Below are 15314 nucleotides of genomic sequence, written 5' to 3'. Positions count from 1 at the left end.
ATCACACTAGTAAGAATGAAACTGTCGCCGAAGGGTTGATATGGAAAATTGCCACCATAATGTGCATGTCCTGCCTGGGCTGAACTACACTCCCCAATTATTCAATCACACTGACCTGCATGTGCTATGAAGCAATTCTGCAGGTGTGATTAAAAGTCCTCACTGGCTGACTCCAAATTAACCAAAGAGAGATGATACCGGGTGGGCCTGGCCAGATCAGGTGAGGGGTCGAGGCCTTCTTTCCTGTCTTGGAGACGCCAAGCGGCCCCCGCCAGGTGATCCTGACTTCCCCCTCCTGCCGACCTGCTCTAGATGTCCAATGAGCTTGGCTGCCCCCACAAGTGTGTTGGCCAACGCCAGCACAAACCCTTACAGCTGTACAGTCCCTCTCTCGCTCAATCACACCTCCTCTCTCAGCCACACACACGATGGCATCGCCTACTGGTTCTGCTTTGAAATAATTAGAGGTGGTAAAAGTACCCAGAGTCCCGTGCCCCCGTGGTGACACCCTATAAAGCATGTAGCTCAGTACAGTAGGGAAAGCCTGAAACTCACCCTGGAACACTTCTGGGAACACTTCTGGGAACGAGCCTCCAGTCCTTCCTCAGACTTCCTGGCTACACGTGCGCGTGTGTCTGCGTGTGTGGTTCTGGGAGGACCGACCCCACACGCACACCCGTGCTCCTGGGCTGACGGTGCCCCTTGAGACATGTCTGCCCTCCCAGCCTCATCCCTGCCCCCAGCAACCGTTCACCTGCTCTCCACCTGTGTGGTTCTCACACTTGGCAACACAAGACACACACCGGCCTTTGAGACTGGCTTTCTGGGCCCGGCGGAACCGCCGAGGTCGGTTCCCTCGGGGCGGCTGAGGACATTCCCGCAGCACAGGGCGTCACTCGTGGGCAGCCTGCCCTCTACCCTGTACCCCCACCTGGGCAGCGGGAGACCGGCTGGTTTGGGTCACTACAAACAAGGCTGCCACAGACATTCGCGTGGCGCTTGTGGACACACGCTCTCACTTCTCCAGGCCAAGTGCCCAGGAATAGGACTGCTGGGCCGCAAGGTACGTCCCGCATCTCCCCTCCTCGAGGAGCCTAAGCTCATCATTTCACCACGTCCAACTCCTCACTGTCCTCACGGACGCTGCTTTCATACCACGTCTAAGAGGTCCGAGCCAGGTCCTGGGTCTCAAAGAGTTTCCCCTACAGCTTCCTCTGCAGGTCTCGGCTTTACACTGAAATCTGTGCTCCACTGGAAATTAATTTTTGTTCCGGGGCGATGTGACCCCAGGCTCCTTCCTCTCATTCTGCCTGCAGGTGCCCCAGTGTCCTGACTCCATGAGTTAAAAGGCTGCCCTTCCCCCGCTGGTGGGTCTTCGCACCTCTGTCGAAGCTCCGCGGGCCTGTTTCTAGGCTCTCTGCTATGTTCCACCCACCGATTTCTCTCTCCCTCCCTCATTTTGTTTTCTAAAAACTATGTGCCCAATTCATTCGTTGACAGCCTTAAGTCATTTTCTATATCTTTACCTATATGTTTGTCGTTTTGGTTCTCAAGTTTCTATTAAATAAAAACCAAAATACTGGGGCACCTGGGGAACTCCGTCAGTGAAGTGTCTGCCTTCCGCTCAGGTCACGGTCTCGGGGTCCTGGGACTGAGCCCCACATCCAGCGCCCTGCTCAGTGGGGACCTGCTTCTCCCTCTCCCTCTGCTGCTCCCCCTGCTTGTGTGCTCTCTCTCTCTCTATCAAATAAAAGATTTTACTTATTTGAGAGAGACAGAGCGGGAGAGAGCACAGGAGGTGGGGAGAAAGGGAGAAGCAGACTCCCCACCACGCAGGGAGCCCCATCCCAGGACCTGAGCTGAAGCCAGACACTTGACCGACTATGCCACCCACGTGACCCTAATAGATAAAATCTTAAAAAAAAAAAATTAAAGAAAAGGGGGAAAATGACACTCAGAGTGTGCCGCCTGTTGTAATTCTAAGATTACGCTGGTTACAAGCGAATGTGCATGCCTAACTAAGATTATGCTAATTACCCAAGTGGGATACGCTTACCTCAAAATGGTTTTGTTCAGAAGTAAAAGATACACAGTGACCTGTGACCAGGGGCACAAGGACCACTCCCCCTTGTGGACAGCGACTGAGTCCAGGGCCCCCAGTGACGCCCCCAGGAGCAGTCCCGGTGGGCAGCACCGCCCCGAGGACCCCACGTGGAAGGACACACTCTCGAAACAAGAGGGGCACCGCACTGCCTTCCCCGTGCAGACCAGGCGATACGGTCACCCGCCCAAGGCCACACGGCCATGTGACACTGTCCCAGACTTCTCCAGGGACAGTCGAACCGAAACCAATGAGCAACAGTTCACAAGCCACTACTGTTTCAACATTAGAATTTTCTGGGGGGGTCTAGAGACCAGCCCCAGTGAGCCCAGCGGTTTTGTGTTTTTTCTAAACATTTCTTCCGGGATTCTGCTGGTGCCGCTACACCAACAACAAAATCGCACACATGTTCACCCGTGTCAGAGGCACAGGAGTGCCCCGCTCGCTGTTTCCCACGTGCTGCATTCAGCTTGTCACGCAGCACTCCCCGTCCCCGCACGGCGCACAGGCTCTCTCTGTCCACCTGCCGCCCCGGTGAGTGCCCAGAACGCAAGCCTGCGTGTTTCACGGGGGAATGACTTCCACACTAAGCCCGGTGACTGAGCTCAGGCCTCTGGCTCTTGCCTCCAGATTCCCAGGTCTCAAGCTGCTGGTCCACGTGCCGAAAGAGACCAAGAATCAGGGGCCAGAACAGAAACCTCACGAGAAGACACGCAAAGGACCACCGAGGGCGCGGTCACCCACGGAGGGTCCTGGAACCCTGTGGGCTTCGGGGCCCAGCACAGGGCACGAAGCCGGGCTGACGCTAGATCCTCGGTGAACAAGAACTCTTGTATGATCCGTCTTCGCAGCCTCACGGGGGTTGGAGAGAAGGAACGCCGCGCTCGTACGCACGACCTCACCGGCAGCTTCACTGTCCGCGCACTGAGGAGGGACTGGTGCTTGCAGAGGGTACGGACGTGCCCACGGTCTCCCCACGTACGGGTGGGTGACAGAGCTTGTACTCAAAACCAAGTGCCTCTCACGCTCCCAGCCCCTTGTGAGCCCAGCCCAGGAACGGCCCGATGGCACTTACCGCTATACTGCGCTACCCTTTCAGTGTGGGTTTCACGGTTTTACTCTGATGGATTTCAAACAGAACGTCTTCAGCTTTCAGAGGGATCATGCAAACATCTTCCAAGCTAACTCACAAATGGGCCTTCAACGTCTCTTCTGTGGCAGGAAACCACTTTGTGACCATGTTAGAATCCTCTGTACCAGAATTTAGGCATTAACATTTCTGTCCCCTCTGCTCATCACTCACGCAGAACGGGACTATCATCTGAATGTATGCCAAGGGGCTCTGTCAAAGTCTAAAAAATCAACAAACCACAAAAATAAGACTTAAAGAGAAAATCTTCCTGAAAAATGCAGGATTTAAACTATTTCTCAAAGGTTGGTGTTTTCCACTTTTTATTACAGAAGGAAAACAGAAAAGAAGAGTGTTTGAGCCATAAGGCTTAAGGACCCACACCATGGTCGATGCAGGTGGGGACACCGGGAGGAGGGGCAAGGGTGCCCAGGACCCAGACCGGCCAACACTGGAGAGGAGCTCAGCATGTGACATGCACACGGCCCAGCGACAAACACACGCAGACCTCGGGCAAAGAGAAGCCAAAATCACGCCAAGTCAGGGGACCCAGAGTTTCCAACGGTTCTCTAGAAGAGCCTGATGTCAGCTCCGTGTAAGCCGAGAGAACGCGACAGCAGCTCTGTGAACCGGCTCCAACCTCACAGAGATCTCAGGGGTGTATCACCGATCCCGAACGGACACTTGCACACGCAGACACACAAGAGCCAGGCTGCGTCCTCACGGAGAGAACCCCTTCAACAAGGACGGCAGGAGGGAGCTCGGGGCCCAGCTCCAACCGAACGGCAGGCTGCTCCGGGTTTGCAGCTGCAGCGAGCTCAGAGGGGACGAGCGGCCACCAACTAGCCCGTCCGCCACAGGAACGGCGGGGTGGGGAATCTCAGTACACTGGGGTTATCCCACAACACCCCTGGCGCTCCCTTACGGCACAGGCACGCCCAGAAGGTCAGGTTTATAACGAGCAGCATGGGTGGTCGCTCCCAGTGACCAAGGAGACCATCCACCAGCACCGTTGGCGTTCACCGCACACGAACGCTCGTCTAGGAGAGAAGAAGCCAGCGGCCGGCCAGTTGGGTTAATCCCAACAGTGACAGGCCCGTTGATGTTCACGGAAGCAGCATCCGTGGCTGGGGGGACGCAGGGACCAGGCCTCACGCCACCGCAAGACGGAGAAGGGCGGCCACAACCACATTCTGTGCCGAAACCTCCCATTATGCGGGCGGATGCAGGGCACGACCATCCTAGGAGAAACTAACCTTCCAAAGACAAGGCTGAATGACTCGAAGTGCCCAAAGGAGGGTCCCCTGCCGACTCCTTCCCGGAGAAAGTCCTGAGAGCTCAGCGAGAGCCGTGCTCTGGGCACCGAAGAGACACCCACCCTCCTGCCCAGGCGCTCCCGGTCTATCGCTCGCACCAACCCGAGCCGGGCAGGGACCTTGCCGTCAAGGGGGAGGCAAGACCACAACCTCACAGGGCGACGGCCTCCTCACGGTGCCTCCCTCAGCCCACCCGAGCGAAGCAGCCCCGCACGGCGTCTGGGCTCACCGGAGGAACGGCTCCGTGCTCTGTGGCTGCGGGAGGAGGAGTCCCGCTGGAACGTTCGAAAAATATTTGGGAACATTTCTGTCTCCCTCCCACCCGCAGTGAAGCCTCCCGTGGACCCTTTCCGCTGACAGCTGGTCCCTTCCCAATCCTAAGGAACCATTCGCAAAGTTCAGCTGGGTAAATCCGATACGACACACGTTTTCCAAAGGAAGAAATCTCAGCCAGTGCAAGAGAGCTAACAAAAATCTCAAGTAACCCCACTTTCTATTCGAAGAAAACGCACTTGCAGATTCTTCTGAAACTCCACGACAGGCCTGCCCCGAAAGCCTATGTCCCTCGCCGTTGTCACGGCTGTCCCAGGACCGGCATGCAGGAACACGGCTCATCATGAAACCGTGCGTGCAGCGTGACCAACTTACAACACCGCTCGCCGGCCTCAGGCCTCAACAGCGCACACGAGGCAGGTGCGGCAGCAGGGGGGGCGACGACCCGAGGTCCTCACGTCCGGGGGGCGGCGGGCTCGTGTCCACCATGAACCCCTGAGCCCTCCTCATATGGCGGGCCTGCCCCGGGAGCTGTGACACAGCCAGGCTCCACTCCCAGACCCTCTCGCAAGCAAAGAGCGCCCTGGACAGGTGCTCGGGGGGACATAAACAGGAGAGAGCCGCGTTCTCAGACACAGAGTGCGCCAGCCTGCGACCCTCAACCCGCGGGGTCAGAAGAACCCTCGTCGCAGCGGCTCGTAAACAACGGCAAACTGGAATTTAAAACACAAGAGCATTAACAACAGCAGCTGAAAACCAGGAATTAGAGAGCTGCGTAAGGGAAAAGACTGATGGTGTTACGACGCCGGTTCTCTCCGAATGGAGTTTCGAGCTACCCCACCACCAGAGACGCGCTCCGAATCACGAGGAAGCGCACGACCTCCGCAAACACTGGCCACCGGGGCACGTGCTCCGGGTGTCAGATTACATGTGAGTCGCGAGAGCGGGTTCATGGTTCCCCAGATCGTACGTGCATGGGGCGTGTGCTTCCCTCGTTCGGGTGTCGCAATTAGGGCACTAAGAGTGGGCAGCTGTCCCACGCAGTGTGCCTCAGTCCCGAAGAGAAATCCTACGTCTACAAAAATAAGTGGAAACATCAAAAACTCAATTTGTACTCGAGCCCATCATGGCTGAGACCAAACCATCTGTCCGCGATTCAAACAGCCCTGCCCGGAGCAGCCGCGCAGAGCTCCACTCCCGACTGAGAAGGCCCACGGCCCCGAGGGGAGCCGCTCTCAGCACCGGCCAGCGCTCCGAGGCCGGCGCAGATGCTCGGAAGGGGGCCTCTCTCCACCCGGAAGCCGCAGGGCTCGCAGAGCAGCCTTTCCCGAACACCCACCACGTTTCCGACAGGAGGCCTGCGAGAGCCAGAAGAATGACTCAGCAGCCAGCGGCAGAGGGATGCAGTGATTTGCTGATCGAGCGTCTCAGGTCTCTGTGGTAAATAAGCAGCTTCCAGGACAATAACCCGACGTCCCTCCTCTGTGTGTCTGGTGTGACACAGCTCTCTGAAGGACAGGATTTTGAAAAGAAATCACTTTTATGTCTGAGTATTATAAAGAGGCCACTGGGTTACCACAGCTGTTTCAAAATTGTAGAAACACACTAAAGCCCTTAAAAAAAAAAAAAAAAAGATTTAAGCTTAAAAAATAAAAATCTGTTGTAGGGCAATTATATTTCAATAAAAATAAACCATTTGTGCCTTAAAAAAACAAAAAACATATGCTTTTAAAAGTAAGAAACAAGTATTTTTCTAATTAGGACATCCCATTAATGAAAACAAACACAGAACACCCACGTCTGAGTTGCCCTCTGACTCACCCAGGAGTCCGGCCCTATAAGACCCCGCCACACAGGGCGCCTGGGGGGCTCAGTCAGTGACACGGGGTCTTCGGCTCAGATCATGATCTCAGGCTCCTGAGATCGAGTCCAGCATCGGGCTCCCTACTCGGCGGGGAGCCTGCTTCTCCCCTGTGCTCTCCATGTCTCTCTCTCTCTCAAATAAATAAAATCTTTAAAAGACAAATAAACAGAAGACCCTGCTGCACAAGTGGGTCCTCTGTCCCCTGATCCCGGCTCCACTCTGCCCGGCGGCCGTCCACTGGGGCTGCGCCACGCTCGGCCACGTGCTGCTCCCCGCGACCTCCTCAAAGGGCTCTGTGTCTAGCTTCGAAGAAGGGCCAAGGAGGGACTTCTGAGCCAACCCGGGGAAGTGTCCCTGTCTGTGCACCCGGTCCCCCCAGCAGCGCCTGGAAGGACGAGCCCGCGGTACAGGGACCGGCACGGCCCATCCCGGAGCACTCCAGTCGCCCGCCCCGTCCGCCACCGGGGAAAGCAGCTTCAGAAAGACTCAAGTCGCAACACCCAGAATCACAATTAAGCACAATCCGAATCTGCGGTTCCCTGCAAGGACGAAAAGCATCTGCCTGCAGTCACCGCAGCCCGCCTTCCGTTCCCCAAGGAGAGCACCGCCGCGGGCCGGAGCCCCTCCAAAGACCCTCACAGACATTCTCATTACCACGGCCAAGCGTTAGCACCACAGAAAAACAGCTTCCATCACTGCCTATCTTGGTTTGCTCAGACGACCGCACTCGGGTGTAAACTCTGACCATCGGACACCACACGCCCGCTCCGCGCGCCCGGAGGACACAGACGGGTGACGGATTCTCCGAGCCCGGAGCGCGCGCACGTGGGCCGGCCGTCAGCAGAAGCAACTGACAGGGCAGTGACTCTCCGAGTGCGGAGGGACCGGGCCCTGCTTCGGGGGTCGTGGCTGGCTCTGGGCCACGGGGGGCCTCTCCAAATGCAAGCGCGAGTCGTCGCAGGGACGGTTCCTCAGGCACCACCCGGATCCTCGTTAACTGAAAAGACCTTTACGGCGCCTGCATCCATCCGGCCCGGTGACACTCAGACCTCACCACGAACCACCCACAACAAACGCAGACGGGCCCCAGCAATCCTACGTTCTTCTTAAAAGCATACGGATTGCATATAAAATAATCCCACTTTTATCTTCAATACCTGAGGCCCAAAACAGGTAACTGGTGGAAGGACTTTGTGACTTGGTGTTAACCCACTTCTAGTTTGTTTTGGAGACTTTCCCTCTTCTACGTTCACCCACTGCCCACACTTGACACAGGTTTTAATTACTTTCGTGTCTACATATTCGTAACTTGCAAATTAAACTTTATTTTTTTCACTGATGTACTGGTATCAAATTCTTATTCTTTACTTCTCCCCAAAATTTCATCTTAGTCGTTTTCAACTATTGTCCTACTTCTTTAAAAATCACTTGTACAGGGGCGCCTGGTGGCTCAGCCGTTAAGTGTCTGTCTTCGGCTCTGGTCATGATCCTGGGGTCCTGGGATCGAGCCCCACGTCGGGCTCCTCACCTGGTGGGGGGAGAGTCTGCTTCTCCGTCTGCCTGCCACTCCCTCTGCTTGTGTGTGTGCTCGCTCCCTGTCTCTCTGACAAATAAATAAAATCTTAAAACAAGAGGCACTATTTAAAACCATGCCTAGGAGGGAACAGAGAAAGGACCGTCCCTTCTATTCCTCTTCCGTCAGTGTCTGCATCTAATGGTTTTACTAACAGTATCAACGCACCTTGTGCTGAAGCCCAGCACGTGCGTACTCTAGAATGATTTCATTCTACGTCACCTGTACCTGTATCTTTAAAGCCAGGAAACCTGAGTGATTCGGACGGACTAGGTTAAACATCTGCGTCCGAGCCAGAAAACTTGCCTTTCGCTCTGCCACTTGTCAATACACGTGGAGAAAACCAGAGCAGGTCGGGGTCACAGCCAGATCACAGCACTCCCACTCAGGGAAGAGCTGATGGGGCCTCCCCACGAGCCTGAAATCACGAAAACACTGAGGAGGGTCAGAAATGCTAGGGGCTTCCCTCAGCCGGGCAATGCCTTTCTTTATCCAAGCAGCCCCTCCGTCATCAGACCGCCCGAACCCCGGAGGGACGTGGCACACCAGTCTGGGGGCACCGCCACCCTCCTCCCCATCTGCCAGCTTCATCGTTAAAACTATGGGAAATGCCAAGGGGCTCCTAAGGCATGCCTAGGTCACCGTCGTCTTGTCCTACTTTGCAAGATGGGGACAGTTAATACGACTGGCCCAGCTCAGCCCGAGGCAGCCTGTGGCACGCAGAGGCCTGTGCTCCCCACCGCGCACACCGCTCTGGAGAGAGAAGGAATCCCGAAACAAGCCGTCACAGGTGCCCTCCTCAGCCCTCGGGCTGATGCTGCCCCACTGGAACCGTCACAAGGAATCAGTGGCAAAGGATCCGAACGGATCCTCCCCGACTCACGGAGATCAGCTCTTCCAAACACCGCTGAGAAAGTGACAGGCTCGGGAGGACCGCCCTCCGTGCAGACCAGCGTCTGGCGTACGAGCTGGAGGCAGCGTGTCCTTCCTTCTCTTCCTACCCCTCGGAGCAGCGGTTCCCAATGGAGGTTCCGGGGGTGGGGGTGAGCGGGCGAAGTGCTGAAACCCAGTGGGGTACGACGGGTCGTCACCTCACAAGACACCACCTCGATGTGGCGTGTACGCCACGAAGGCTAAGACATCGTCGGTACGTGAGGCGTTCGCATCTAACAAAAGGTCTTGCCTTCAAATGTCCCCGGCACTCACATGAGAGAACAAAGGATTCTAACAACGTCCCGAGTCTGAAATCTCGTGCTACCCTGCGTTTCCACCCAAGATATTTCTGGATAGTTTTACTACAACAAATCTTCTAGTAATTCAACTGTGGTTCAAGTCTAGAAAAAAATTACATTTTGCTTTATTTGAAACTTCATCAAAAACCGCTCATCTTGTAAGATTCCATGACGACTGGTACCTGAGTTCCCAGGCGGTGTGGCCTAGTGCGACAGCCCTCCCCGTCGCTGGGACTCGGCAGACGGGGTTTGGGCAAATGGCCTGCTCACTGCCTCCTTGGGTGTTTCCTTCAACCATTTACAACCCAAAACACACGCTATTTCATTATACCTTCTACCTTTTATTTCTCCTCATGTTACAATTAAGACGTTATACTCCCTTTTCCGTTATAAACTCTACTTTCTCAACATTACTTTTGAGGGTACGAAGGCATGACAGGAAAACTATTCTGAACCAAAGGCTGGGGCTGAGTGTCCCTGCCTGCAGAGCACACGCTCAACCAGTGTCCACTGGGGGAGGACACACAGACGCGGGCAGGAGACCTGTCTCAGAGAATACCACAACCATCCCCCCTCAGGGACAGAGATCAGGTGTGAGGCCACACAGGGATCCCAACACAGGAGGACACTATCCATTAAACCCACAAGGCAGGGGTCATCCACAGCTGTCCCGGACAACGCAGGACAGGGGCCGCCTTCAAGGTGAAGCCTCGTCGTGAGTACCCCCAAACCACACCAGGAACCCCTCCCCAACCCCACATTCCCCGGAAAAAGTGCATCAAGGCCCTCCTGCTGCTCCTGTCCCCAGGGCACGTGGGCAGGGGAGCCCAGCAAACACTGGCGGCGAGGCCCCCGCAAACACGCTTCAAGCGCTCGTCAGCTACAAGGACTAATTCTGCCACCGCCACACACTGGACGTCCTTGGAGCCGGCTGCGGGGACAAGCACAGGTGCCAGACTGAGCCTCAGCTCCTCGCAGGGGCTCCGGCATCTCGCGGGCGCCGAGGACAGACATCCATGAACAGGCCAAACACTGCGAGGCACCTTTCCCGTCTAAGCAAATCCTTTACCAAGTTCCAACTCAAACAGTGCCTGAAGGACCACACACATCACTGGCTTTAGATTCCAAATAAAAAGAAGAAAAAGGCACAGAAACAACTACTGATGTGAAGGGAAAATCGGGTGACTCGAGTGAAATGGATAAGCACGACCGGGGTGCACACAGGCCAGGTAGAGCCGAGAGGAAGGGGAGGAATGCACATCTTCGAGGACCCAGTGGCCCCGGCCCAGAGAGAGGATGTGCAGTGAGGCTTCTGTCCGACAGAGACCGGGGGAAGGACCTCAAGGCACTGGGCTGGGCGTCCCGCGTGCGGCTTGTGGCTGTGACGAAACGAGTCGCCCAGCCATGCACAAGGTGACGTGAACAGCCGAGCTGGAGGGCCAGGGGGCCGGGTAGCCAGGGGGCCGGGGAGCCCGGGGGCTGGGGGGCCAGGGAGCAGGCGGCCCACCCTCCGCTGGGCTCTTACCATCGCACTTTGTTGCACGTCTGGGTCGCACCAAGAGGGGAGCCCGCCACCATGGGGACCTGGATGGGGCTGTGCTGCTTGTTGGTGACCAGGTCCAGCTTCTCTTCTAACGACCTGCACGTGGCCTCGAGAGCCTGCAGCTTGGCCTCGATGCCGTCCAGCCGCAAGCATATCGTCTGGTTAATGGAGTACAGGAACGACTGCAAGAGGAAAGGGGACACCACTCAGGAGGGGTGTCGCGGCCACCGGGGACAGCGGCACAGACCCCGCTCTAGAGGCCCTGATCCCAAAAGTGTCCGCTCCAGCAGAACGGCCCCTGCCCCTGGGCTCCTTTGTTTCTAGGGGCAACAGGTGCGCAGAACAGGGGCCGCGCGCCGGCCCCTCGGGTGAGCCCAGTCCGTGGCAGGAGCAGTGGCGGGGTGCAGGGTGTGCTCCGGGCGACAGGCTCCGGGCGACAGGCTCCGGGCGACAGGCTCCGGGCGACAGGCGGGCACGCGCACACGCAGGCCGGGCCATCTAGCCGGGGAGGCGGCACACGGAGCGGCCACAGCCAAGCGCTTGTGCACAGCAAGCCTGCCACCCAGTGGCCAGCCCGGCACCTCCAGCCACAGCACTGCAGCTGCCTCCTACCCGCAAGGCCCCAGGCCCTGCCGCCAGCCCACCCTGGGCCAGGAGAGCCCCTGGCTTCCCTGCCACCAGCCCCTGGGGCGGAGACACTGCACGTACCCCCGCATCTGCACCCACGAGCACCCACGCCGGTCGCTGCAGCCCAGGCAATGCTCGGCAACTGGGAACTCGCTGGCGCTCTCCTCCCCTGTCCCCGAGATGGGGGTGGGGCAGAAAGGGCGCGGGGCTGCGGGGACCAGGGCACAGGGAGCAGGGCTGCAGTGCACGGGGAGCACACGGGCTTCTCGAGAATCCACAGGCTTGGCTGACGGGCTGGCCCGCCGAGTGGGGCAGCCCCACAGTGATCACAGCAGCCCTCCCCAAGACGAGTCTTCACACGCGGCTGCCAGGCGCAGGGAAGGCTGCCCCACGTCCTCCAGGAGGAGGCAAGCACGCAGGGCATCGTGACCACGGTGGGAAGTGCAGAGAGCCTGGCGGGCCCTGTAGATGCCGCACACCCTGGGCCACCACAGAGCTCCAAGCTCCAGCCTCAGCGAGCAGCCAGCGAGGCCATGGGGGGAGCCCCTCCCGGGCAAGGGGGCCCCTGGGGCAGTGCAGGGGTGCGGGCACCCCTGGCAGGACAGGACGCGCAGGGAGGAGCTCACCTTGATGGAGGGGTCCTGGCAGTTGATCTCCAGGCGCTGGCGCTTCAGGGCCGGCTCGTCGTCGTCCGCCACCACATGGTTCTCCAGCACGACTGCAAACCGACGCAGACACGGCAGGGGTGAGCGCTGTGATCGCTGGCGTCCGGCCTCAGGCGTGCACAGAGTCTGTCCTAGCTCTCATGGACCAAAGAGCTGCACGCCGCTCCCGGGGCTCTGTGCAGCTCCCCCACCTGACTCCCAGCTTCATGAAACCCAAGGACAGTAAGGACTTCTGTCCACGTCAAAGGCCTGTCGGTGGCGACCTCATCCAGAAATCAAACCCCTGGGTGCATACGCCGCCTTCCTACGCAGACATGACACGGTCACACCCACAGCCTCCCTGCCCCTGTGCAGCCGGCCACCCAGCCCCTGCGTGGGGGACCAGCAGCTCTGACCAGTCAGTGCCGACCGCCTTCCCTCCATCCCAAGGTCACTACAAACTCAACACTGAAGATCAACACACAATCAAACCCCACAACGGGCCACAACCAGATCCCCTCCTGAGGCACACGTCCCTCCATCCCTGAGCCCTGGCCCCAGACCCGGTCAACCTCAAAACACAGGCGGACCTGCAGCAGCACACAGAACTCCAGGTTCGCCATCTGTCTCCACGTCACAGCACGAAGCCCCTTCCGTCTCACTGCAGTGTTTCTCCTCGTCCTCTCCCTGCCCACGGTCCCCAGAGCACCCATCCCGTGTGTTTCTCCTCCTCCTTCCTGCGTGGCCACACGTGGCCGCAGACATAGCGCAGAGACACCCGCCTGCTCTGCAGCTTCAACCGACTTTCTCACGGTAAAGCAGTCGGGGACCCCAGCCCAGAATGATGACTGGTACGTGAGAACACACCGGAGTACGCGTAGAACACACAGTACAACGGGGTGTAAGTGTGCGCCTGTAAGCACACGCGAGGGCACACACGCTCTGGGTACCATCTGTCCACCCTCCGTGTGCACCTCACACTCCAGTCAAGCAGGACAGACTCACCGGGACAGGCACCCCCGTCGGCCTTGTTCCGACGGCGCTCCTCTCCCCGGCCTTCCCAGGACCACCCACGCCCAATCACCTCCACTCGGAAACGGAGCCGCGGTCCCCGCAGCCCCGCGTGGAGTCTGGAACTCAAGCCAGCTCTCACCTGCCACCAGCTGGGACAAAGGGCCCATCCCCCGAGCAGAGAGCTCCCCTGCCCCCTCTGCACAAAGCCGCCCACACACGGGACCTGTGAGTCCTCCTGTGCTGAGGGAGGGCTGGGGGAAAGCCAGGTGCCGGGCCTCACCACCACCTAAGCATGTCGCGTGGACAGGAGGCTCCGAGGTTCCAAATCACATCTCAGTTTTGTAAGCGTCAATGCCTCTAAACCTGTACATACCAGATGACCCAATGAGAAACCAATGATAAACAGTCCCAAGGCTCAAACACAAGCCTTTCGTGGGTTCTAGGCAAGGCTTTACCTAGAGGGAAATCATCCAGAGCTGCGCCTTGCGGAAACCAGCTAGAACAAGCAGCTTCCCACTGCCCGAAGGGCTGTGCGCCGTACCCTGTGGCTCCCGCGCAGCAGGGAAGGCCTCAACCGCCTCTGCGGAAATGTGGGGGAAGGAACTCTCATTTAATTAAGTAAAAAAAGGGAAAATCCAGGCCACCACAAGTGTTTGTGGTTAGCAAAGTACAGGTTCTCAAAACCTTAGTCTGTTTGTTCCCCCTGGAAACTGGTGAATTGTACCAGGACTGGAAGACAGAGCGATCCTGGCACTCATGACGCGACTTCTTTTCATCTGCTGCAGAGGAAGCAAGTCCAGTGAGGGTAAGTGACTTATCCAGGGCCACACAGCTTGTTCCCGTAACGGAAGAGAAGACGCCCCGCAGCAGCGAGAACACCTCAAGGCTTTGAGCAAAGGGCAGCAAAGCAGCCCCACAAAAGGATGTGGGCCCACGGCCAACAACAAAGGTAGACACACCGGCCATTCCAGCACGGCTAGCTCGGCCGGGGCAGCTGTCCTGTGCTACACTTGCACAAACGACCGGCACTGCTTTGTATAATTTTGCACACGTTATTTTTGGAATCAGGTAGAAGAACTCAGCGTTCATGTTAAAGCCGTGACAATCAGCTGAAGGCCAGGCCCGATGGAGGGCAGTCTGTGCCCACACCAGGGAGCTTGGGTGGGCGGCCACATGGGGAGGACGTGCAGGTTCAGAGAGACCGGAGCATCAGAAAGGAGACAAACGCTCACGCCCATAAGCAGTTCTACTGCGAGGATCACGGGACATTTTTATTTCTTCCACTTGCTTAACCACCTCTAAATTTGACTAAGTTCATGCTACAGAGATGAAGGAAAAAAATCCTCTCCCTCCTAAGCCCACTCTGGAGGCCCACGTGTGTGCCCCGTGGGACATGCCGGGTGCGTGCGAGTTCTCCGGGCCAGAGATCGGAAGCCGTCTGTCTACGCGGGCTTCAGAGAGCCCAGCGCACGCGGTCTCACCGAACAGCCAACTATGATCCCGGTCACTCTGGGAACGGAGACTGGACAAAACCAAGCCTTCTTTGACCCATAATCTACAAAGAAAGAATTTACTTGGGTAGTAAACTACAGAGACCTTTAAGAATTCTAAAAAAGTTTAAAATCTACGTAACTGGAACAAGTTTCTCGCATAACATCACAGTGTGTGTTTTGTAAAGACACAGTCATTCACCTACCAAAATATGAAGTTATTTTTCAAATTTTTATGGACAGTGATAGTGTTTCCACCTTATTTTTTTGCTTTTTTTGTCTTCTGCGCTCGTGGCACCGGAGGCGTGGTTCTGAGGCAGCCCGGCCGGCGGCCACAGGGAAGCCGCGCACACGGCTCCACTCCACGCGCCGACCCTGTTCGTGACCTGACAGACTCTTGATCTGACCAGCCACCGGGTGACAGTGGTTCTTACAAACAAATTAGAGGCAAAATCAGAGGAAAAGCACAGCACCCATGAAGAGCGCCTCTACTCTGTGACTGGTCCTC

General features: G+C 57.3%; 1 protein-coding gene across 10 annotated transcripts in view; it reads right to left on the bottom strand.

The window, feature by feature from the left end:
* Positions 1-15314, bottom strand: part of LOC111152900 (BTG3 associated nuclear protein) — a 102200-nt gene that overhangs the window by 61916 nt on the left and 24970 nt on the right. For 8 of the 10 annotated variants that reach the window (XM_022511624.1, XM_022511626.1, XM_022511623.1 and 5 more), the window contains 2 exons: positions 12285-12376; positions 11014-11213 (listed from right to left, as the gene is read on the bottom strand). In XM_022511624.1, the coding sequence (XP_022367332.1) occupies positions 11014-11213; positions 12285-12376 (292 nt within the window). Of the gene's footprint in view, positions 1-11013; positions 11214-12284; positions 12377-13720; positions 13731-15314 lie in introns of all 10 variants that reach the window. The other 2 variants (XM_022511633.1, XM_022511629.1) reach the window with 2 other exon arrangements.

This window comes from Enhydra lutris, unplaced genomic scaffold (genome assembly GCF_002288905.1).
Source record: "Enhydra lutris kenyoni isolate GAN:26980312 unplaced genomic scaffold, ASM228890v2 scaffoldscaffold30, whole genome shotgun sequence".
Lineage (NCBI taxonomy): Eukaryota > Metazoa > Chordata > Mammalia > Carnivora > Mustelidae > Enhydra > Enhydra lutris.
The sequence above is the reverse complement of the archived record's forward strand: the minus strand, read 5'-3'. Positions and strand labels throughout refer to the sequence as shown.